Genomic DNA, 25,627 nt, shown 5'->3' with positions numbered 1-25,627 from the left:
TACTACTGAAAGGAAGATACAGGTTATTTCCATCATTCTAGAAAGATCTCTTTCATTCTATTTCAATCAATTAGTTTCCCCCCATTCCCAGGCAACCACTTTCTCATTTCTATCATTACAGATTAGTTTTGCCTGTGCTAGAACTTGATATAATTAGAATCATATGGCATGAACTTTTTGTAACTTCTTTTGCTTAATTAACATAGTGGTTTTCATTGATGTTGTTACATGTATCAATAGTTGGTTTTTACTTTTTTTTTTTAAAGTTTATATTGAGAGAGCGGGAGAGGNGGTGGGGGAGGGCAGAGAGAGAGGTGGGAGGGGAGGGAGAATCCCAAGCAGGCTCTGCACTGTCAGCGCATGAATCCAATGCAGGGTTCAATCCTACAAACCATGAAATCATACCCTGAGCAGAAATCAAGTGTCATATGCTCAGCTGACTGAAATGCCCTGGCTCCCCAGTAGTTGTTTTTTATTGGTGGATATTATTTCACTGTATTAATGTCCTGCTAAGGGTAATTTGTTAACCTGTTGTTGGAGATTTGAGTTGTTTTCGATTTTTTGACTCTTGAGATTCAAGCTTCTTTTAACATTCTTCTCCAAGTCTTTTTATGGAGATATATTTTCATATCTCCAGAGTAACTACCTAACAGTGGTATTGCTGGGGCACCTGGGTACCTCAGTCGTTAAGAATCGGACTTTGGTTCAGGTCATAATCTCACAGTTCCTGAGTTCCAGTCCCACACTGAGTGAGATGGAGCCCTGCTTCGGGTGAGCCCTGCTTCTCTCTCTCTCCCCGCTAGGATTCTCTCCCTCTCTCCCTCTCTCCCTCTCCCTCTCTCTCCTAGGATTTTCTCTCTCTCTCTTCCTCTTATTCACTCAAACCCTCTCTCTCAAAAAGAAGCGAAATAGCTACACTGTAGGGTAAATGTATGTATAATTTTGTAAAAACCTACCAGTTTTCTAGTGTTACATACTCACCATCAATACATAAGAACCTCATTTGCTCCACAGACCCACAAGCCCTTGATTTTAGTCATTCTAGTGAGTGGGTAATGGAATCTATTGTGGTTTGAATTTATATTTCTCTGGTGATTTAAATATGTTCCTCACCTTTTCATGTGCTTTTTGGCCAACAATATATCTTCCTTTGTGAAATGTCTACTTCTTTTGCCAGCTTTTAAAAACTTGGATTGTTTTTATTGCTGATTTGTATTCATGTGTTGTGCATATTTGCATTTATGCCTCATGGACAGAAGCCTTTTTGTAAGCTACCTCCTCCTGACTTCTGATCAATTTGATCTGAAAAGCTGTGGTTCTACTTTTGTTAGCAGGAATGCCCTATCCCTTCACAGTTAGCTAAGCCAGTGTGCAAACTTAAGTATCCAGAGTGATGATGAACACGCACATTTCCCACTGTGCCTTTCAAAAGATGATACTCTCTTATTTACCTGTGGAGGCACATTTTTATTATTTCATTATTATTATTATTTTTGGAGAGAGCGTGAGTGCACATGAGTAGGGGAGAGGGGCAGGGGGAGAGACAGAATCCCAAGCAGGCTCCATGCCCAGCACAGAGCCCAACATGGGGCTTGATCCCACCACCCTGGGATCATGACCTGAGCTGAAATCAAGAGCCAGATGTTCAACCGACTATGTGACCCAGGCACCCTACAATTTGTTTTAAACCCTGTCATATCATTTTCAAAATGTATTATTCAAAAACAAGTCTTCAGTAAGACTTGTAAAAAAAAGGTCAAGGAATGCATTTTTAAAAGAAGAAAAAATTGAGGAATAAAAGTTACATTCTCAATGTGACAATATATGACTGCTCAGGGTTTTAAACTTAGATTAAAACTATTATCCTTGGGGCGCCTGGATGGCTCAGTCACTTGAGCATCTGACTCTTGATTCTGGCTCAAGGCATAAGCTCATGATTTCATGAGTTCAAGCCCCACATTTGTGCTGTGCTGGCAGTGTGGAGCCTGCTTGGGATTCTCTGTCTCCTCTTTCTTTTACCCTCCCCAACTCACACAGTAAACAAAAACTCCCCAATTATTCCTTGATTGGGGGAAAGTTTCTTTGGAGTTTTACATAATAATGTCAAAAACACATCCAGTGATACATTATTAAACTGAATTTATTATTAAATTTATTATTAAACCTTTGGAGTAAACTTTTAAAATATGTTTCTATCCTAAGCTGAAGTTCATTTTCTACCTGTCTATTGGCAGAGAATCCTAGCCCTGGACAGATATCAGACTATCGTCCTGCCCTTTAATAAATCCATGTCAGACCACATGGATCTGTGTTCTATTTCTTTTCTTTTAACTGTCAGAAGGGAAGATTGGTATTTTAAATTCTTATTCCAATGCCTATGAACCCTCTTTGCTCAGTTGTTTCTTCTTACTAACTCGGTTCCTGTTACCACATAATACAGTCAATTCCTGTATTCTGTTGGAATTAGAGAAGGGAAATTACCCTCATTCATTCTTATACACATTTAAACATATTGCAAAATATTCCTTTAGGTATCTTTTTTTTTTTTTAGCTTGAATTAGGTGAAATTCTTGTTTCCCCCAAATTGAAAAAAATGCATATTTTTAACTTTACTTACAGGTCTTTGCTTTTGTTCTTTTTAAAAATTTTTTTAAAAATGTCTTTGTTTTGAGAGACAGAGACCGACCAGGGGAGGGGCAGAGAGCGAGGGAGACACAGAATCTGAAGCAGGCTCCAGGCTCCTAGCTGTCAGCACAGAGCCCGACGCGGGGCTCAAACCCATGGACTGTGGGATCATGACCTGAGCTGAAGTCGGACACTTAACCGACTGAGCCACCCAGGCGCCCCACTTTTGTTCTTCACTCATTCCCACTTGATCCTTTGTAAATCACCAAAAAGAAAAAGAAAGGAAGGATATAATTGGACTCCCTTTGGGAGCTGACGGGCAGGAGGGTGACCACTGCAGAGGGTGAGATCTGGAAGAGCGCACACAGAGACAGAAAGGCTTCCCTGGAGACACACTAGGAGATGTACAGGTACACGGAGGCAGAGCAAGGAAGAAACCAACAGATACAGAAATTATGTATGTTCCTAAATAGGCACAAGTCTAAATCTGTTGCTTTAGGCACTTTGGGGAATATGGGTGTAGGAAGCACATTTAAGAAACTGCTTTCCTTCTGATACCGTCTCCTTTAAGAGGTCTAAGTCACCTGTTTGGCAGACACTCATTTTTCTTTGTTGTCATGGAAGTAGTTCTTAAAGAAGTAACAACTACAAAATTCTTTATGATATCAGAAGATAACGCTAGGGTAATAATCTAGAAGAAATCTGTGTCAGTTATCAGGTTACTGCTTCTTAGCTCCATGTCCACCCTTCAATATATGTTCTGCAGCAGTGGCCAGATTGCTTTAATCTCCCTTACAGTGAGCATGATGTTAAGCTTTCTCAGCAGAGGGCACTGGGGGAGCGGCAGGGAAGGAAAGGACTGCCTTGATGATTTGGCTGCTGACTGGTGAATGAGTAGTGTGCTTTTGGGACATCTGATGGAGTTCTGCCCCAACCATGGATTGTCTTGATGACCTTGCAGGCTTAACAAGTGATAGCCATCTCCCAGCCCTGTGGACTAGAAGCCTGTTGCCTGAAAGATTCATGCTTTGCATCAGTGATTCTGCCAACACCTGCTTCCCCATGCAGATCACTTGCAACTCAAGAGGGTCTGCATTGAGAGGCCACTCCCTTCTGCAGGTCCCCACTGCTTGTGAACGTCCTTGCCATTGGCTGCTGACTGGCTTGTACTCTGGAGGGTTGCTTATTGCTTGCCCAGGAATTGAAGACCAGCTCTGGCCTGGGTAAACCAATAAACTCTTCAGCTAGGTGTGCTAAGTTCTCCAATGAGGTCTGAACCCCAGCCTTGGGGAAGGGGACCCTTTCCAGGTTTGTCTCCCTTAGCTCAGGAAACCACATTTCCTTATATCCTATAGGCACTCATCGGACTTAAATAGTTTTTTATATTAAACTTACCCTGTTCAACCCACTGTGTCAAGGGGTGACAATACTGATGTTTTAGCAAGAAATAGAGCTGTTTTTCCACGGATGGAATATTGGAGAGGAATTTGTAGAATGAAGTAGGAATAAATGAGAGTTTCTTCATTTATAGCTTTTTTCTTACCTAATTCTGATTTTAGGGCTTTGAAATTTGACATTTTTGGGTCATGAGCTAAACTGTCCAATCCACACCAAGAGAAATTCTAACTCCTATGTATCTGAGACTTGGGATAGGACAACAGAAATCTAAGGTCCCCACTGCAAAGGTCAGTTATAATTTCAGGTTAGTGCAAATCTCATGGCAGAATTTCAGATTACTGACATTGTGTGACAGGTTGATTCCTTTTGAGGAAAAATAGTGCAGTTGAGTCTCAAAATACGTGCTCAAATTTAAATCAGTTCTAGAAGGTAGCAGGGAAAAACACTCATATCATAACCTGGGGAATTATACAAAAATAGTGGGGATGATATTAACTCATAATGAGTTGTTATTACATAAATTCATGTTAGCCTTTCTGTGCGATTAATAAAACTGTACAATGATTGGTATCAGTGGCCATTAAACGATGAAGTATATCAGGATAACCCAGGGAATTTAGAGATGCAGATTCCTAGCCTCCTTGGTGGTATCGCAACAGTGGACATTTTGTTTTTAAGTTTATGTATTTATCTTAGAGAAAGCGCAAGTGGGGGAGGGGCAGAGAGAGAGAGAGAAGGAAGTAAAATCCCAAACAGGCTCCACACTGTCACCCTAGAGCCCGATGTGGGGCTCAAACCCACAAACCATGAGATTATGACCTGAGCTGAAGTCAGATACTTTACCAGCTGAGCCACCAAGCTGCCCTACTAATGGGCATTTTTAACAAGCACTCCCGTGATTCTGATGCATGGTATTTTTGAGAAACCATGGGTTAGTTGGTTAGTTAGTTGGTATCTGAATGAACTTCAAAAAGTGAAGTTTTTATTGAGAAATAAGAATTGAAAAACTGTTCATACGTTTCTTTCTGATTTTAAAATGGTCTTTATCATTTTATCCCATTCTTTATCACAGAGTTAAGGCAACAATGAATACTTTGCCCCCAAAATACTATTTTTGTGTAGAATGGCACCTTTACATTTGTCTGATCATTTTATACTTTGCTAGAGATGGAGAAATTATTTCAGGCTAAAGGTTCTTTTTCTTGCCAGTAATAAGGTGTATAAGACTCATGCTCTTCTAAAGAAAGAAAAAATAATTCCAACCCAACAGAATAAAGCCAATAATGTGGAATATTAAAGGCATTTGGAACAATAAAAGAACAAAAAGCCAATGTTTTCCCATTATCTAGAAAAAACACAATATCTTGATAAAAGATGTTTGAATAAAATATAAACGTAAGGTAGTGCTCATATTAGGAACAACTGTGATCTTAACTTTTACACTCAGAAGTGACTTTAGATCAAATATTAACAATGGAATAATAGGAAAACTGGGCTGTCACAGGATGGTTTCTCTTCTGTGTGCCTCAAAGGCCCTCATTTCAACAGATAGCTTCTGATTCTTAGGGGTTGACCCACGCTTGCTAATCTTCAAAGTTTGGAAACCAGTTATGCAAAACAAAACCTAAAATGTTCGCCTGGAGCAGAGGAAAAATGTTTGGTTTCAACAATGTCTCTTGGAAAAACTCAAGACACTTTCACTACGGAACCTCCCTGCATTCTTTGGGGTTAAGTAGCCACCACACGAAACAAAACAGCAGGAGAAAGTCCTGAGTCAACCAGCATGTAGCAACATGCCCAAAACTTCTCAAGGGGCCCAGGAATTTGGAGGCCTCCCAATTCTCAGGACCTTGTCCTTTCTCGGAACTTCACAGGTTTCTTGACTATCAGCATTTGGATTATTGTGAGGCCACCTCACACCCACCGCTTCTGATGGGACATGGCATTTCAGAAATGATCACATCCACAGTACTGACTGAACAAACGTCATTGGCATCTTGACCAACAACATGCTCATAGTTGATCAGCTCATGATCTTGGCTGAGGATATTACTGGGAGGAAAAAGGATGGCCTCTGCTGTAGAGGATTGTTTTTAATAATGGGAAGAGAATGCAAAACAGGAAAGGAATAGAGAACAGGCTTATTGTTTGAGCCTAAACGTATTTGAAAGTTAGTTAATAATGAAGGTGAAGATAACAGCTTTTTCTCACCAAGCAAGAGTCAAGTTCTGCTACAGTAGGGATCACATCCATCTGAGAATTAGTTTTCAGAGTTGCATGTAATACCTCCCTCATTTCATGTAATAACAGACAACAGTTCAGTGTAGCAGAGGAGGGGGTGATAGCCTAGGCATGTCCTATGCTTAGGATCAGTGACTCTGAAGGTCACTTATTTTGACATGTATAAATCAGAAAAGTGATTGAAAAAGACTGAATGTGCAAAATGCACCCAAATCCTTCCAAAGAGTAATTTTGGAAGGGTGTTGGGAACTGGGAGTCCCAGAATCCCCCTTGAGGAATTTGACTAAGAGCAGCTGAAGACATTTTCTGGCTGATTTTCATCTGGGCCAATGCAGGGAGCCACACAGTATCAGCAAGACACAGCTAATTACCAACTGGAGATGATCTGGGCTCCTGTGTTGGTCTAAGGCTGAGGAAATGTCAGCTGCCCTGTATTTCTCTGCCTCAAATGAATCATGAAGTGTGGCTGCTGAATACTGTCCCCGGTTCCACCAAATCCCTGGAAATGGGAACTCGGGCTAGAAGGGGGAAGCTTTGACGACATTCCTTGGAAACAGAGGTACTTACTGTACCGATGGAGTCCTCATACAGCCACCAAAAAAGAAAAGCAATGGCCTTGGTGTTGATGGCTCACAAGAAACTTCTGGGTGGCCTGCTGGTTCTCAGCTCTTCAAAAGACATCTGTACTGGGGACCAAAACTATAGTTTTGAAGTTCTTAACCAGGAAATACATTTCATTAATTAAAATGTCCTAGGACAGAAAAGGGCCTTTCCTTTGGTCTCGTACAAATTTTATTCTCTAATTCTCTCTAGTTCTCGCAGCCCTAATTAGCAGAACTGGCCACCACCCATGGGTCAAGCACAGGTGAAAACCATGACAAAAACTAAATCAAAGCCGAGGTGCACCGCCTGCTCAAAGTACTAGGCAGTTGCCATCTGGCAGCCATTAGCATAGCCTGGCCGCTGGCCCGCACCTCTTTCTGCCTCCCAGTTTGCTTGAACAGACTTAGAACTTGGGCTCTAGACTACCCTCCAAAAAGTCATTACTTTGAAGCAAAATCATAGTCTTCAGAGGCACTGTCCAAATTTCAAATGGATAGTGTAAAATCACTCTTTGGATATTAAGGATGCAGTTTTTTTAATGGCGTTTGATAGGCTTAAGAATTCAGGAAAACTTTCTAAAAAGCATTATTAAAACAGCCTAAGAAGAGATCTCTTCACGTAGGCTACGTTTAGCCTAAATCCTGTACAGAAGGACTGCATGACTTCAGTTTTGAAGTGGTTTGGTTGCTGACTTTCCTCTTACACAGATTAGCTGTCGTCCTTGTTGGTAAAATTTAGCTCTGTCTCCTCACCACAGTGATCATGCCATGAAGCACTAGGAACTGATGTGACAGGCATGTTACACAAAACCTCCATCCTGGGGAAGGTGTCGTGTTCCTGTTGGCTGTAGGAGTAAGGCGATGGTGACTGGCAGCAGTAGAAACTGGGGTTCTCCAGCTATCTGTAAAACTAAGACAGACAAGGCAAGAGTTTAAGAAAAAAGTCTCCACGCTCCATGTGACTATCTTTGGAATTCTTCATTAAGGTTTTCACAAAGTACAAAGCTCAAACGTATTTGCCTATGTCCACCACAAAACAGAATCAGATAAGTGGTTAGCACACAAACATAATGATCTTTTTCATTTTAAAAAATATAAATAACAACAATGTTCAAGGTTTTACAATTTTCTTCTGTGGGTGTTTCTTTTTGAGGGCTTTATGTTGCAGACCCTTCATTAAGGAGTTCTTGTACCTGTTGTCAAGATACACTGCCCACAAGCAAGGAAGGCCACTGTGAATACATTCCTGAGGGTGACACTCATCTATGTTGCCTCAGCCTGTTAAAAACTAAACAATCAAATGCCCTCCAATCGGTTCTCACAGTTTCATTAATTTTCCTTCTACTAGAAAGTGATCATAGAAAGGAGTAAGTTCCCAGCAGCATTCAAGCTCTCAGATCAATCATGTAGGGGGAGAAGGAAAAACAGGCTTTTTCCTGGATAGAGTTTTTTTTTCCTTTCATCCAGAAAAACCCCAATAACCCATAGAGTTTAAATGGTGGTTTGTACTGAAATATTTTTCAGATTAAATAGTGTTGAGAGAAAGGGTGATCTTTTGGTTGGGTGTTTTAGAGGTTAAAGTGGGGAGGTTACTGTTGGAAAAATACCACTTAAAGTACACCCCCCAACAGGAGCCGCTTCACTCTCGAGGTTTGGGGGCAGAGCCAAGGCCCCTGCCTTGGGAGTGAAGTCGGACGGGAGGCTCTCCAGCAGACACTTGACTTGTTCCTGGCCTAGCTTGATCTTGTCGTCCAGCTTTCGCTGCTCAATGAGCAGTGTTGACTTCATTTTCACAAAATGCTGGTAATCCTGGAGTTGCTCCTCTGACAGGTAGTTGGCCAGGATGTCCAGCACTACACGTTCCCTCCGATCCAGGTTCTCTTTAAGCTCCCGGGCATCCTCGTGCTGCCCAGCCAGGACCTTCCTCTTCTCATTGAGGGAGCTCTGCCAGGGCAAAACCAAGAGATCAGCTAAGGGCAAGGGGAAGGAAGGAAACTGTCTGCAAAAACAACTTTTACAGGACTGTGCAATGCCCAAGCATTTATTTCAGTTGTCACTCTGGGGTAAGGAGGCTTAATTTTTTGAAAATCAGTTTATTACCTTTCTTTTTTAGTTTTTAATGTTTATTTTTGAGAGAGAGAGACAGAATGCAAGTGGAAGAGGGACAGAGAGAGAGGGAGACACAGAATCTGAAGCAGGCTCCTGGCTCTGAGTTGTCAGCACAGAGCCTGACGCAGGGTTTGAACTCACGGGCCGCGAGATCATGACCTGAGCTGAAGTCGGCCGCTTAACTGACTGAGCCATCCAGGAGTCCCAGTTTATTACCCCTTCTGTTGCATGTATACAGTTATATATATATACATATATATATGTGGAATTTAGGAAACCATACAGGTGAACATAAGGGAAGGGGAGAAAACTGAAGGAAACAAGCCATAAGAGATTCTTAATAATAGAGAACAAACTGAGGGTTGATGGAGGGAGGTGGGTGGGAGATGGGTTAGATGGGTGATGGGTATTAAGGAGGGCACTTGTGATGAGCAAAGGATGATGTTTGGAGGTGTTGAATCACTATATTGCACATCTGAAACTAATGTTACGCTGCATGTTAAATGGAATTAAAAAACAAAACTTAAAAAAGTACCTTTAGGGACTGAATTTGAATGAAGACCCCTTTCAAAATACTGTAGAGAAGTTAAAAAGTGAAAGCCTCTTTCTCCTCTTTAAAAAATTAGCAAGTATTTTAAACATGAGAAATGCATAGAGCATAATACCTGTGTGCCCATCATTAGCTACGCCAGTTCTTAACAAGAGCATACCATTATTTGCTTCAGATTAAAAACAAAACTTAGAGATTCAGTTGAAGCTTCACATATACTCCCCCTTGCCCCACTGGTGACCATTCTCCTACATTTTGCGTTTGTTGAACACTTACTCTTCCTTCATTTCTATTTATGTCTTGTTTCTTAATGAAGACGAGTCAGGATAAAAATGAGTATGGATGTATTTTGCATGTGAGCAGACACATATTTGCATTCGAGAGAGTGTGTGTGTACATTTAAACTGAGCTGAGTTCCGTTCTGGAACAATTCCTCTTTCCCTAACAAAAACTGCTTCAGTGTTTTTCTCACATACCTGTGACATCCATCCCAGTGGCCAAACAGGAAACTTAAAGTTAGCTTCCGCTCTCCCCTACCTCTCATCTAGCATGCCTTACTACTTCGGACTCATTCTCTCACTCCCTAGTCTATATCCCTGTGAGAGCTGCCTAAATGAATGGCCTAACTCCTTCTTGATAGACTCTTAGTTTAAGCCCCACCACTCTCTAGGCTGATAAGGTCATGAAATTAGTTTATGGCTCTTCCTGGCCTCCAGGCTAAAGTCCTAAGTCTATAAAGTATGACCCATAAGGTCTTTGTGACTATTTCCTGTGCTGGATACTGCCTCTCCCTCTAGATCCACTTTTCTCAGCCCTGCTCTGGGCCTAAGGAAGCTGGATGGTATAGACTGCATCAACTGGTGTCCCCTCCCTCTGGGCTTGGCCCATGGGACTCATGGGCAGGAGATAGGAGGGAGGGAGTAGGAGGAAGAGCCTGGGGCATCTATCCCTGGCTTCTTCCTTGCCAGGTAGCTGGGGACCACATTGCTCACCAAGGCCTCAGGGCTATAGGACAGACACAGTTACAATTCCGATAAGGGCTCTCTTCTTCCTCCAAGTGATGCTAACCTTGGGACCAGGAGGCTTCATTATCCCTTCTTCCTTACTCCTTCCCACACCTTCATTGAACTTTGTTTACCCCTTCTGAATGAGCCCTCTATTTCCTGTCAGTTCCCCGTCCATACACTTTTCTAATATTTCCTGCAATTCACAATTTTTAAAAACCAAGCAATCATGTTATATGTATATGGTTCTTGAACATGCCATGGTCTTTCTTGACTTTGTCCATGACATTGCTTCTAAACGGTGAAGCCCTTCCCTCTTGGTCCATGTACAATTCAGAAATTATTCTATACCCTGTTCAAGTGTCACTTGTGTGAAATCTTTCCGGGCCTCCCCTCACCTCCTGAGAAGTGTTTCATGGCTGAGTTTATCACTGTGATGCAGCATCTTGGATGCACTCGCTGCTTCCATACTGGTTTTCCTCACTACACGGTGAAGGTAGGGCCTGTGTTTTGGTTGGTGTTCATCCCTAGTATGCGCAGCACCAGATATTTGATAGGTGCTTGTTTGCTGAGTGGAAGGAAGGAGGAACGGGGGACATTTTTGAGCAGGCACTTCTAGGCGATTTCTAGATGAGGAAGCAAAGACTGCTCATTCTCAGGAGGAGGGCACTCACAGGAAGGAGAGTGGAGGCGCAGAAAGTTCTTGGATGCTCAGTCTCATTCCTAATACTTTTTCTATTGAACGTAATATATTAGGAGAGGTAACTGGGAAATCCCTGATAGTGCTGAAAGAAAGAGCTGGAGATAGGAGGAGCCAGAAAGCAAAGGAGTTTCTTGATGGCTGAAGTGCTCATCACCTTCTAGCATAAATATCTATGTGCAATAGTTAAAGCCACGTTTATTGTCTAACTTGTCTTGATAAGTTCCCTGAGGCAGAGATCTGTCTGCTTTGTTCACAATTCTCTTTATCCCATGACCCTAGTGCATATATTAGATACCCAGTAAATAGTTGCATAGGTGAAGAATGCTATGTGACTTTGGAAATAACATTCATCATAGAGAATAAAACTTGGGGTCTGCAGCAGACTCCTCATATCCTGGTTCCATCACTTGCTGGCTAGTTTGAGGATTCAGGGAGCCCAGCGCTGGGCAAAGAGGGACTTGAACGTTATCTAGTGTTGCCACTTCTGTTACTACCTGTCCTCTTCCTTCCAGTAGAGGGTGCAGTGGAGACACCTGGGTATAATGTCACCAAGTGCCTGCAGCCCCTCACTCACAGATTCCCTGGTCCTCTCCTCAGCTCTGGCAGGTTTTTTTTTGTCCACCTCTCTCTTTCTAATGTCATCCCTCCCACCATGCTTCTGTCTCTTCTTTTTCCTGGGGTAGAAAGTTAGGAAAGAAAACTCTGGCACCTGTGGTTTTACTTTCCTAAGTATTCCCTGAGCCTGAAGTGTCAGCATTACCTCTTGGCATGCAAGATGCCTTCTTCTGTGTTTCCCTGTTATCTATATATTGGATGCTCTCTCTGTCCCAGAGATCATAATCTTCTCCAGAGAAGAGATCGTGTTTAATTGTACCTCTCTAAGTATGTGGGATCAGAGGGAAAAGCCATTGAACTAAATCGCTAGGCCACTTACCCTTTCTTCATTACTGGCATCTTCGCCAAGGCCACTAAGGACGTTCTCCACACGGGCCAGGCGCCCTGAGAGGGAGAGCAGCAGGTTTACCACCTTGTCCAAGTCCCCGATGAACATCTTGTACTTGTCAAACTCATTGGGCTTGCAGAGCTCACTGATCAAAGTCTCCACCTCTTCCCCCAAAGCATTATTGAGCTTGATGTCCATGAGCAGACTCCCTTTCGCTTCCTGCAGGGTCTCAAGCTTGTGGGTGAGGCTTCCGATGAGCTCGGCCTGTAACCAAAGGAGACACACAGCAAATGTTAGCCAGTGGAGTTGTCAATGGAAGGAGGACTTGTTTCTCCCAGCCACATCCTGTCTTTTCAAAGCTAAGCTGACAGCCCCCTACCCTATATGGACTGCTTCCCAACTGGAGGCCACAGTATTCTTCCCTTTCCCTGAATGTCTACAACTGCCTTTCTCTGAACCTGAATATTCAGCCTTCACAGGCCAACACTTGACTACACATCGCCTTGTAATGTTTCCCAATTGAGTCATGCTCTGTATAGTTCAGCCTTCCCAATTAGCCTGTTAACTCACTTTTATTATTTTTTTAAGTTCAGTTTTAGAGAGAGAGTGCACATGAGCAGGGGAGAGGCAAGGGAGAGAGGGAGACAGAGAATCCAAAGCAGGCTCACCGCTGTCAGTGCAAAGTGCAATGTGAGGCTCAAACTCACAAACCATGAGATCATGACCCGAGCCCAAGTTGGACCTCAACTGACTGAGCCACCCCAGATGCCCCATTAACTCACTTTTAAAAGGCTTTTCAAGACATGCTCTCTTTTGGTCCTCATAACAATACCATAGGCAGGTAGGGTATAGATTTCTTGTTTTTACAAGTAGAGAAGCCAAGAATTAAAGGAATGAAGGGACTTGCCCAAGGTCAGAGAGCTGAGTTGAGTATTAATAATAGTTACCATTAACTAGAGCAGTTACTATGTGCTAGACACTGCAAGAAATGCTATATAGATGATCTAATTTAGTCTTCCCAACAATCATACAATACATACACATACAGCAGGTGAAGAAACAGACTTAGGTGAGGTGATGCTCCAAGATGCACATACCATTAAGTGGGGCTGCCTTGAACTCAAGTCAGCTTGATTTAGGAACTAGCCTTGTACAATCATCATAAATATTCACTGAGATCTTTATCAGAGTCAGCCCCATGATCTTTCCATAGCACTCCACTGTCTCCGGCTGCCTGAGTTATGTAATTTGCCATTTTTATTGCAAATTTCTATACATATGAAACAGTTACACAAGTATCCAATATATTTAACTGAAGGAATGAAGATCTTAGCAGTTTTAAGTATGACTACATTTATATTAAATGCCCACTACTTTGCTAGAAGAGAAATTAAACTTGGTGATTTTTAAATTAGTCTTTTGTTTTTCTCTTAGCCTAAGGTAGCCAGATGGAAAAAGGACATAATCTTTTTTTGGTTAAAACCTATTTCTTTACCACTAAAACAGTTCCAGCTCAAAAGTTTTTTATGCATATATATAAAATCAAGCCATGTGGCTTCCATTGGAAACTTGGTAAGATAGGATTACAATTTTGATGTTAGAGTAAAATCTTCATTTTTAAAGGAAGGAAAGGGGGGAAAATAGGAATAATTTTGACTAACAGAATTGAAGGGTCCTGAGGATGTTTTGTACTATTTCTTCATCTTTAGAAAATACAACAATTATAATGATATGGGGGAAATAGTTCTCCATGTTGTGCTCATCTTGGAGCTGGACCATCAGAGGCACTCCAGTCTTCCAGGCTAAGTAAGGTTCAGAGTGTCCTTGAAATGTCTAAGTTCATGGTGACAACTTGTCTTCTCGACCCGCCTAAGCCCAAAGGCTAAAAGTGGCTAAAAAAATTCCCATCTGCTGCACTGCCTCATCATGGGTTGTAATCTTTGGCTTTCCTCAAGCTGTTTGGTTAAGATAAAGTCAATGCAAGGATAATTTTAGTAGAAGAAAGGGCTGTATAGTCTACAGGACTTCCCAACTGAGAAGTCTAAACCCAGAAAAATGCAGGTGGGAGAGAATACTGCTTAATTTTCCTTATGTTCTCCTGGAAAACTTGTTTTCCAAAAAACTCCACCGGCTCCGGCTGGCATCTCTGGTATCTGCCTGCTACACAGCCTGCCAGGCACCTTCAGCGACATGCCCCACGGGGTGCGACGATCTTGCGTGGTGATATCTGTTCTTACAAAGAGAACAGCAAGGACACTGGGATGGAACGCGGTAGGAAAAATAAACACTGCCTGCTGTCACAGCTTCTAGCATCCCCGCTGGACAAGGTTCAGAGTAGTCAAATGTCATCACTGCTGCTTTCCAGGTAGACAGGGAGAGAGACTGACATCTCCGTGAGGTCAGGCCAGGGGATTTCCTCCTGGCGGCATCTCCTAGGCTCACGGCTCTGTCACCAGATGACACCTTCTCACAGTTACACCAAATCCAAAAGGGCAGCTGACTGCACAGCAACAGTCCTATACTCCAACCTTGGGGAAAAGTCTGATTATTTAAGTGTTGTGGGATCCATTTCAGCCTCTCGTCTGGAGAAGTACAGTTTCTAGACAAGTCTTGAACAAGAACTAGTAGAAAGAAGGTAATGGCCTTGCGTTTTTTATTCCTCAGCCTATGACTTCTTTTGAAACTAATGTTGTGTCCTCACTTCTGGAACCCAAAGCTCTTTTGCTGATAATTGAGTTGATATCGTTAAAAAACAAACCCTCATCGCGGCCTCAGAAGCTGGTATTTGAAGGGACAGGAGATTCTGAATGTGTGAATGAGTGGAGACCAGGAAGGAAAAGTCGGCTCTCGCACTCCTATGCAATCAGTAGTACTGAAAGCGCAGCCACCAAGCAAGCCTGGTCCAGTGGGCGGGTAGCCGGCAAGGAATGTGACACAGCTGAACAGCAGTGGGGGATTGGGCTCGGCAGGCTCATCCTCTCAGTCCATCCTCTACACACCCTGTTTTGGTTTTCAAAGACATGGATGCTGGGCGGAACCACCCGCCTCTCTCTGCAGGAGCTGATGTGTACCCTGGCTTGCCGGTAGAAGGAAGAATGGAAGGAGGCCGAAATGTCTGGGAGCGACGCAGGGAGGACTCTGTGGGAAGGACCAGTGCACATTTCGTGGCACTCTGGTTTCTGAAAGCTGTTCACCGGGCTGTAAGGTGACGTGTTGGCACGTATGGCCATACTGTGATATAGAAGTTCTCTGTCACTCCTGGCCCAAATGGCACATATTTGGATGGTATTTGATTTTTTAAATGTTTCTAAATTTAAATGATGGAAATTTGGATTTAAAATTGTAGTTAAAGGGGATGTGAGTAACTTAAGGCAACAAGGGAAAGTTGGCTGGACCAAACAACCGTTTCTCTGCCAGGCAGCCCTCTTAACACCACCACCACCACCACCACCACAAAAGCCCAACCCTATCAACTTCTATCTGCAGAATTCACTGTGGGAGAGAGAACAGGTCTTTGGCGGGTTTAGTTGTAATAACATACTAGTCTCTCAGGAGCTACTTAATTTGCAAAGTCATTCACATTTTTTCACTTAACTTCTCATCTGGTTAAACTGTTACGTCACCTTGTGTGCGATGCAATTTATAAGGGCTCTTTCTCTAAATATAGTTTAACAGACCCTCCCCTCCCACCTCACCATCTGCCTGCAGCAGCCCTGCTGGGCCCTTTCAGGCCTCTTCGCTGCTGCAGGAGTCAGGAGCCTAGGCCTTGACAGAAAAGTCACGCCCGTCAAACCACTTGACCTTTTGTGCTCCGTTTTCTCACTCATAGCCAGGGGATAATAATATCTGCCTGAAACTAATAATGTTTAAATATTAAGCTCTTTCTGTGCCAGGCACCACTGAAATATTTTACTATTTAATTACTACCAGCCACCCGATAAGTATTATTATTATCATCCCGGTTTTACTGATGAGCAAAGTGAGGTGGCTAGAAGTTATTTAACTTGCCAGAGCCAGGTCCCCTGGCTTCAGGATCAGGGTTTTAATCAATACATTAAAATAGCTCATAGGAATGTTAGGAGGCTCAACTACAATAAAGCTTGTGTGAGCATTCTGGGAAATATAAAAGTATTATACATCTTCAAGTTATTATTACTTGTTGTGCTATCATTAAGATTCAGCAATAGTCTGAAGAACACACACCACTCGTTTTAGGGAAGCATGTCTAGGGGAATACTCCACTTCTCCCCCGTGTGACCACGCTGCTTTGCCTTCCGCTCAGGGATTTGTGCTGACAGTGTTGCCAATCACGTCATTACTAACACAGCTGGCCTGTGCTGATGGACCATCTTCATCTCAAAGAAGAAGAATTCAGTACTCCTAGCCACGTGGCTGGAGTTTAGGAGCAGAGTGGAGTTCGCTGCTGCTAGTAAATATGATGAAGATAAAGGCACTTCCACCATAGGCTTTGTTCTTTCTTTCTTCGGTTTTAAATGGGAGGATCTGGGCAGTAGCACGTGATTGTTTTCACAGCTGAACTTCATCTAAGAGAAAAATCAGGGTTGATTTTGTCCCAGTGACAGAAATGGGATCAAACCTCCATCCCATGTTGTGTGACCTCCAGATCTTGGGGACTCGAGCATTTCAAATACTCTCTGGCACATTCTCTGGCAAGAGTGGTTCTTTACCATTCATTTCCTCTCAGGAAAGCTTGTGATCATAAAGTTGTCCTATTTACCTGGTACGGTCTCTTGGTCCTGGGTATCAGGACTCTCTGACGCACAAACAGTATTAAATTTCTTTAAATTCAACTAAGCCTAGGGGTGCCTGGGTGGCTCAGTCTGTTAAGTGTCCGACTTTGGCTCAGGTCATGATCTCATCACTTGTGAGTTCGAGCTCTGTGTCAGGCTCTGTGCTGACAGCTCAGAGCCTGGAGCCTTCTGCTTCAGTTTCTGTGTCTCCCTTTCTCTCTCTCTGCCCCTCCCCCACTCAGGCGCTCTCTCTCTTCAAAAATACATAAAAGATTTAAAAAAATTAAATTCAACTAAGCCCATCACCTCCCCTCCCTAAATGACCTCCTTGTTTTCCCTGTTTTGGTTATGACAGCCATCTAAGCCAGGAGCTTGAGTCATCCTTGAGCCTTTTCTCTCTACCATGCTCCACCTCTGATCTGTCCCCAGGTTCTGTCCGTTTTGCTCCCCCCTTTTCTTTTTAAATCCATCTGTTTCAGCTCCCACAACACTGCCTTTACACAGGTGCTGTCACTTCCCCTGTAACACCCTCCCAACTACCGCTCTTCCTCCACAGCTGCCAGAGAGACTTTTCTAAAATGCAGATCGGTCACAGCTCTCTCCCGGCTGGTAAACCCGGGTGGAAGAAGGGTGAGGGACTCCTGACGTTAGCCAACATGGCATACACCCACTAGAGCCTCCCGCCCCACTTACCACAACTAACATCCCTGGACTCTGAAGGGGGCTCTCTAAAGTTAAGTACGGCAGTGTATTGGGGCAGGAACCAAGTCCGAAGTACGACCCAGAATGGGGGTTAGTTTCCTGCCTCCCCCTTCTATGTTCTAGCTCTGAAGTGCACACAGGGTGTGGCAGCAAAACCCTGAGAAAAGTCCTGCCTTTAAAATAAGTGGACCAGAAAAGGGGCCTCCATGAGTTAAAATGTGTGGGGAAAATCCTGTTTTTAACCCTCCTTGTTTCCTTCCCCTAGCCCTGGCTCCCAAGAGTAGCTCTACTCCCTGAGCCGTACTTGCAGTGGGGGCACAGGCACTGAAAACCCCAAGAGGAAAAAAAAAACAAACCCTTCTTTCTGGTCAGAGGAAGTGGTCCACACAATGTGAGGGGAATCACCATTCTTTTTTCTTTCTCTTTTATTGAGGGTGGTCTCAGCCATGCAGAACAGCATAGCAGCCCAGACTGCTATAGGCATGAGAACTGGTCTTTCTAGCCTGAGGTCCAGGAAGAGGAGTGGCTGGGAGCCAGAGTCTGGGGGTGGGGGTGGAATACTGCCTGGGACAGCTAGAGAGAAGATCCCCTAATTCTGTGTATGAACTGACAGAATTCCAAGGCTCAAGCTCATGTAGACCCAAAGCAGCACAACAAAGACTTTGAGAACTGAACTATGACAGAAGCAGCTATGACAGAAGCAGCTATTCAAGTTCCAGACTAACCTCTGAATGGTGCATGTTTGGGAAGGATCTGCACAACACAGCAATGGCTCTAGAAACTGAAATGATCTTGGAATTAGCACCTAAAGGTGGGCTAGAACTTGTAGTCAAGGGCATTTGGGTGGCTCAGTGGGTTAAGCGTCACTCTCTTGATTTCGGCTCAGGATGTCATCTCACTGTGTGATATTGAGCTCCATATCGGGCTCAGTGCTGACAGCACAGAGCCTGCTTGGGATTCTCTATCTCCCTGTCTCTCTCTGCCCCTCCCCGGCTCTCTCTCTCCGTTTTCCTCAAAATAAATAAAACAAACTTTAAAAACAAAAAGAACTTGTAGTCAAGCTAAATAGATTGCTTGCTAAAATGAAAACAAAAATCAACATTCTGTAGATGATTTTAACAGTACCCAGAGTCTCACAACTTAATACTCAAAATGTTCAGAATACAATACAAAATTACCCAATATTAAAACAAACAAACAGTAAACTGTGAGCAATTCCCAGGGGAAGACAATCAACAGGGGCAAAGAACCCTGAGAACACTCCAGTGATGGAATTACTAAAGCCTTTAAAACAACTTTTATAACCTTCCTCCACGGTAAAAGTAAACACTCTTGAAAGGAACACAGAAGTCCTTGGCAAAGAAATAGACACTACAAAACACTAACTCAAATGAAAATTTCGGAACTAAAAAACTATATTTGAAATTAAGAGAATTACTGGTGGAATGAAGACAGTCTTATAGAAGTTATCCAATCTGGAGAACTGACAGAAAACAGATTTTTAAAAATGAACCAGGGCTTCAGGGACTTGTCGGCTACTATCAAAAGGTCTAATATTTGTGGTACTCGAGTCTCAGAAACAGAAGAAAGATTAGTGCATCAAAAAATATTTGAAGATATAATAGCTGAGAACCTTTTGAATTTGGTGAGAGACCTAAATTTACAGAATCAAGAAGTTAGTAAATGCTAAATAGGATAAACCAAAGAAAATCAGGCCCATGCACATCATAATCAAGCTGGTGAAAACTGAAGATCAAGAAAAAACAATTTGAAAGCAGCCAGAGAAAAACTACATTGCATACAGGAGAATCAATATTTAAATGACTGTGCATTTTTTGTCAGAAACCATGGGAGCAAGAAAGTGGAATGACAACTTTAAAGTGCTAAAGGAAAAGAACAGTCAACCCCAAATTCCATATCCAGTGAGAATATTGCTCAGGCATGACAGCAGAATAAAGACATTCTTAGATGAAGGAAAACTAAGAGAAGCTGTCACCGGCAGACCTATTTTAAAAGAAATGGAAGGAAGGAAGTTTTTCAGGCTGAAAGGAAGAAAGACCACAGAGGAATCTGGAACTTGAGGAATGAAGGAAGAGCAACAGAAATGGACAGCTGAGAACCATCTGGGTCACTAATGGTCTCTTGGGGAAAGCCAATTCTGAGGAACAAGAGATTCTTTTTGCCTTTTGAAATATTCCACTGAGTCTCTAAGCCAAAGCCCTTTGGCCTTCAGAATAAAGGATCATGGATGTGTTGAAGCAGATTTTTGCCTAATACACATAGCTTGGTTAGGCAAAGAGCTTAAAGCTCTAATTATTAGACTGTCTTTAGTTTTTATGTCCAGACAGTTCCGACAATGAAAGTGTTTCATACTTCTATTTACTTGGAACATTAAAATTCATCATCTATGATGTATACATAGAAAACATATTAAAGTAGAATTGATTTAAAAGGCTAATTTCAATTTTTAAAAATATTTATTAATAAATTGGGACTCTGGTTTCCACCAAGTCTTAGTGAATTTCATGCCTAGAAATAGATCTTAGGTTACTAATAATTTTAAATATCAGGTAATAAGTTATTACTCTGGGGAAGTTGGTGGAAGGCTAGTCTCTGCCTTGGAACAGTCCTGATGAAGCATCATTTTTTAAAATCATCCTTAGGAAACCTTGCTGAATACCGGGAAGGGAACTGCATTTTCTTTCTTTCTTTTTTTTTTTTTTTTAATTTCTAGGAGAGAGAGAGAGAGAGAGAGAGAGAGAGACAGCGTGAGCCGGGGAGGGTCAGAGAGAGAGGGAGTCACAGACTGAAACAGGCTCCAGGCTCTGAGCTGGCAGTCAGCACAGAGCCCGACGCGGGGCTCGAACCCATGAACCGCGAGATCATGACCTAAGTGAAAGTCGGACGCTTAACCGACTAAGCCACCCAGGCGCCCCGGGAACTGCATTTTCAACTGTATGCTGCAAATATTAATAGATGCCTTCTACAACATCATTTAAAACTCACATATTTTGGGGTACCTGGATGGCTCACTTGGTTAAATGTCCCAAGTCCTGATCTCAGCCCAGGTCATGATCTCACAGTTCATGAGTTTGAGCCCCGAGTTAGGCAGTGTGCTGACAGCAGGGTGTCTCGTTGGGAGTCTCTCTTTCTGTCCCTCCCCATATTTTCTGTTTTTTTTTTTTTTTTTAAATTTTTCAGTTTATTTATTTATTTTGAGAAACAGAGAGCACACAAGCTGGGGAGGGGCAGAGAGGAGAGAGAGAATCTCAAGCAGGTTCCACACTATCAGCACAGAGCCCGATGTGGGGCTCAAACTCACAAACCACGAGATCATGACCTGAGCCAAGATTAAGAGTTGGACATTTAATCAACTGCACCACCCAGGCACCCCTTCATATTTTGTTTTTAAAAATTTTTAATGTTTATTTTTAAGAGAGAGAGAGCACATGCAAGAGTTGGGGAGGGGCAGAGAGAGACAGACACACACAGAATCTGAAGCAGACTCCAGGCTCTCAGCTGTCAGCACAGAGCCCAGATGCGGGGATCAAACTCACAGACCGTGAGACCATGACCATTAACCGACTGAGCCACCCAGGCACCCCCTATTTTTCCGTTTTTAAATCAGGTATATAAACACAAATGACACTAATAAAAATTCTATCATGCACGAATAAACTTGTAGTTCATTAAAAACATCTCATAGGGTTCTCTAGTGCCACAAAGTAAGATCCGAACTCTTTAGCATTTCAAACAAAGCCCTATGTGACCTCCATGACCTTCTGGCCCCTGGGGAGCCTCCCAGCCTCATCTTTTGGGATTTGTTACCTTCCCATGTGAGCCTCTAAATTTGGTCATTTCTAACTGAGGCATGAGCCTTTTTGTTTTGCATTCCAAAGTATCAAACTGCTGGCAATACCTTTCTTCAGCACACACAACTCCCTGTGTTTTTCCACGTCTCTGGGCCTGTACCCATGCCAGTCCCTTTGTCTTCAATGCCAGATCTTCTCTTGCCCTGACTCCTGACGCATTCTGATTACTTCAGTGTAAAATGTGGCAGCAAAGGTGTCAGAACAGTTTTGTGGAGATAAAGAGAATACAGTGCTATGAAAAACACAGCCCACACTTAACGGCATAAATGCTTGGCACATCGTACCTAATGTTATTTCCTGTGAGGATTAATCCTCTGTGCCTTTATAGTCTCAATCTAAAAATACTTATGCCACATAATCATCAGAGTGAGAGGCTGATAATAAGCTGATGGAAAAGCATTTTTTAGGAAAAAGCAGTGAGTAATTTATCACACTGCTACTATAAAATAGGGTATATCTACATGCAAAAAACTATAAAATGTTCAGAGAAGGGGGTCATGGCAACTTGGCACCTGTAATGGTGTTTACATAGCTCCCTCTTTGGGATAAATATAGAGAGATGAGAGCAAGTGGTTTTTTTCCTCATTGGAGGACCCATTACATGAGGGCATTGGGCAGCATTTGAGGTAGGGATATGCCAGAAGGGATGCCATGAAGCAGGTGTTTAAATGGGAAAGCCCTGGCTGGAGAGTTCGGTACCACAGAGGCTGCATCAGCTTGTCAGCCCTGTGCTTGTGAGTCCATGGGGCCAGAGGAGCTAGAGCAGCGGGAGGGAGAAGGATACCCCTGACGGAGGTGCTTCTAAATCCCCTAAATCCTCCTGCCCCCCTGCTTGAGGGTCTGTGTCCTGTGGTCTCGTTCCGCACAGAAACAAGAGAGCTTGGGACACATGGAGTAAATGAAATAGAATCACCTAAGAAAGCTTCTCCTGGAGTTGGTACTACAGAGAACCACTTACATTCCAGACTCAGCAAGAGAAAAGCGTTAACAGAGAGTCCTTTTTCAGCGTGTGGGCCTGGCTTGTATGAAGAGCTGAAAACTCAGTGGCAGGTGGCCCTTCCGGGGCTGTAGGGAAAATGGAATGGCAAAAACTTTCTCCCCTGCAGGCACAGCCAGGCTTAGAGCTTCAGGGTATGTGGGAAGACCAGCAATGGCATCATGGTGTCATTTTTACAATGTTTTACATTTAAAATTTCTGTAGGAGTATCAAATGCCAACAGCTAAATTCCAATACTGCTCTTCCAAGCTATTCACTGGGGTGCTGCAGACAGAGTTGGGGGAACGTAAAGATTAACATTACCTCCTCTCAGAAGTGTCTTTTGACAATCGGTCTTTTTCCTTAAAGTTTCTACATTTTCTGTTTTCCTTTTTGACTATGAAACATGAAAGGAAAATTACATTCCATTCCATTACCATGGGTATTGGCTGGTCAGCTCAGAGAAGAGCATTAGGGTCTCTGTGTTGGACTAAGTTAAGATACGGCACCTGGGTTTTAGTCTCAGCTATGAGACTTTGAGGAAGTAACTTATCCCTTACAACTTTCACTTTTGTCATCGGTAAAAATGAAAATGGCAAGAAGGCAATGAGGAGATCACTCTAGGTGCCATGTAAGTCAAGAGTCCAGTGACGGTGTGGGCAATGTTGGTGATGTGACAGACCTTTCTTCCTCTTCTATCCTAAGGGGTCAGTATCCCTGTTCAGACCTTGACTGTCTTTTTGGAGACAGCAGAATACAGACTCCAATTCTTCCTTTACCTTCTTTTCATTGACATCCACCTGCTCTTCCTCCTCATTCACCTCTTCTGGCATATCCTTAATCTTGTTCAGAAGTTCAGCCTTGGGAGCAGACACACTGTAGTAGGCAGGACAGTTGACCAGCATGCCCACCACTTCCTTATCTTCACTCCTGAGGCATAAAGAACAAAAAATACATAGAACAAATGAAGCATATTCCAGAAGTTTCATTTCACCAAGTCTATGCATTTAGAAAGGTGTAAAAGATTCTGTTCATTCCCTTCCCAGAAATTAGGATGAGTAAATATTTACCAATGAGTGATTACTATGTGTAGGGCTCTTGGAGGCCAGGCAGACCTGGGCTAGAAAACACCAAAGGGTGTGCAGGGAAGGAGACTGGACGTTAGGCCTGTGGATTTGCTAGATGACTCTGGGCAAGTCATTTGACCTCCCTGCGTGTTTCTCCTTGTGATAAATACAAGAACGATATTGACTCCCTAGTTCACAGAAGGACACTCGGAGCGCTAGGAGTTCCTGAGTGAAGGCAGTTTGAAGGTGCTGCATCATCTCCAATTGTGGGTTATTTCTTCCTCTTCCAGGGTTATGTCATCTTTCTGATGCCTAATGTAATTATTGCATGGACAGTTACCATGTTTCCTTCTCATGTAAGCATGATAGCCCCAACAAGCCTTAGAAATCAATAGATTGCTAGTTGATGGATACAAGATGTGAAGTCTACTCCTTAGTTACACAGCAGGGATTTTGAGGTTGGAGAACAAACTAGGAACTGAGAACCCTGATATCTAGTGTTCTCTGCTAGACTATCACCAAGCTCTCTTTAGGAGTATAGGTCAGACATATACTACCAACTGAATAAATGACCCCATGGAAGTAGGTGAGGTTCTCTTGCAGAGGTATTTCAATTTTGTGACTTTATTTTTAACATCTAGGCCATCACTTTACTATGGAATAAAGAGCCACGAAAAATCATTTTTACTAGGTTTCCTGTTTGATAGGACTAGTTTTCTAAGCAATAGTTACATTTAATTCAGTTAATTGAAAAAATAGGAAAAAGGTCTTCTGGTATCCTTCCCTCCACTCCCCCCCCCGCAGATATATTCATTGCCTTACAAATGCTTCTCAGGCATTTGACTAAACCTCACAGTGGCTAGTCTCATGCACAATAGGACAATGCTTGTTTTCACCAGAAGATGGCGCATGCCGTCCTTTTGAAATTCCTCCAGAAGGTCTCTGTGCTGCAAAAGCTACATGACCATTTCATTTCTAAATTGAGAGAATGGATGTTCTCAGTGATAATGCTAAGAAATACTTTGCTAAGGATGTATTTGTAAATCGCCTTGGCTTTTCTATAGCAAGTGGTCAGAGAATGGAATGAATGGAAGCCCCTAACTCTGATCTACCACACCTACCCATGGGGAACTGACTGACACACCAAGAGAAACCCATCTTTGGGTCCTTCATGGAACTCAGTGGATTGATTGCCTTCCATGTTGTGGGTACTCAGTAAATGTGTGCTAAACACCTGACCCTGGATAAGTCACTTCACCTCGATAAGTCTGTTTGCCAAATGGGAAGAAGGGGAAGGACGAGGTGACAGTTCAGGCCTTGTATTGAGAGTCTCCAACAACCTATCAAAGAGCTTGTATGGACTCCATTGCTTTTCCCACCTCCCCCTCCCCCGAATCAAAACATAGTATTCCTGTTAGTAATTTAGTTAGGATCAGTTGGAAATTTCTAAAGGCAAGCTCAAATTTAGATGTAAAGCTCTGTTTTTGTTTAGTCTAGAAGCCGCTAACTGTGGAGGTCCATCCATCAATCTACATAGTTTTCAATAAAAATTAAAAAGAAAACAAAAACCACTCTAAACCTTTCCCATACTAGTCCTTTAAGGAAATCAAACATATAAGAAAATATGCGATAACCCAGGAGAAATCAGAAGAATGAAAAATATAGATTGCTCAGGGCCCTTTCACCCTGTGGCCGGGGGCTGGGACGCACTGCAATAATGTAAATGCGTGCTGTCAGGGAGCTCCGGGAGCAGAGGCTCGGGAGCAGAGGCTCGCTGGCTGAACGACCCCGTGAGACCGCACCCACTTTCAGATCTCTCGATTCTTAGGATGAAACAAACACGCACCTAACTCTTGAAAACAGTGAATGTCAGTGTAGTAAATAAATCCATTTGTCTGAGTTTTTGTTTGGTTTTGTTTTGGGCACACGTGAGCAAGGGGGAGAGGGGGGAGAGAGAAGCGGGTGGGGCTCATCCAAAATGGGGTTTGAGCTCACCCAAAGCGGGGGCTCAAATTCACGAACCGTGAGATCACAACCTGAGCCAAAGTCAGACGCTTAACCAACTGAGTCACCAAGGCGCCCCT

The 25,627-nt window shown here is 43.0% G+C and overlaps 1 protein-coding gene across 1 annotated transcript in view; it reads right to left on the bottom strand.

Moving 5' to 3' along the window:
* Positions 1 to 7,829: 7,829 nt before the first annotated feature.
* SHROOM3 (shroom family member 3) overlaps positions 7,830 to 25,627 on the bottom strand; it is a 301,596-nt gene continuing 283,798 nt past the window's right edge. Inside the window, 3 exon segments of the mRNA XM_077750890.1 lie at positions 7,830 to 8,810; positions 12,167 to 12,439; positions 23,256 to 23,406. Coding sequence (XP_077607016.1) covers positions 8,442 to 8,810; positions 12,167 to 12,439; positions 23,256 to 23,406 — 793 coding nt within the window. The 3' untranslated portion in view covers positions 7,830 to 8,441.

Source organism: Crocuta crocuta, unplaced genomic scaffold (genome assembly GCF_008692635.1).
Source record: "Crocuta crocuta isolate KB4526 unplaced genomic scaffold, BGI_CrCroc_1.0 scaffold1, whole genome shotgun sequence".
Lineage (NCBI taxonomy): Eukaryota > Metazoa > Chordata > Mammalia > Carnivora > Hyaenidae > Crocuta > Crocuta crocuta.
The sequence above is the reverse complement of the archived record's forward strand: the minus strand, read 5'-3'. Positions and strand labels throughout refer to the sequence as shown.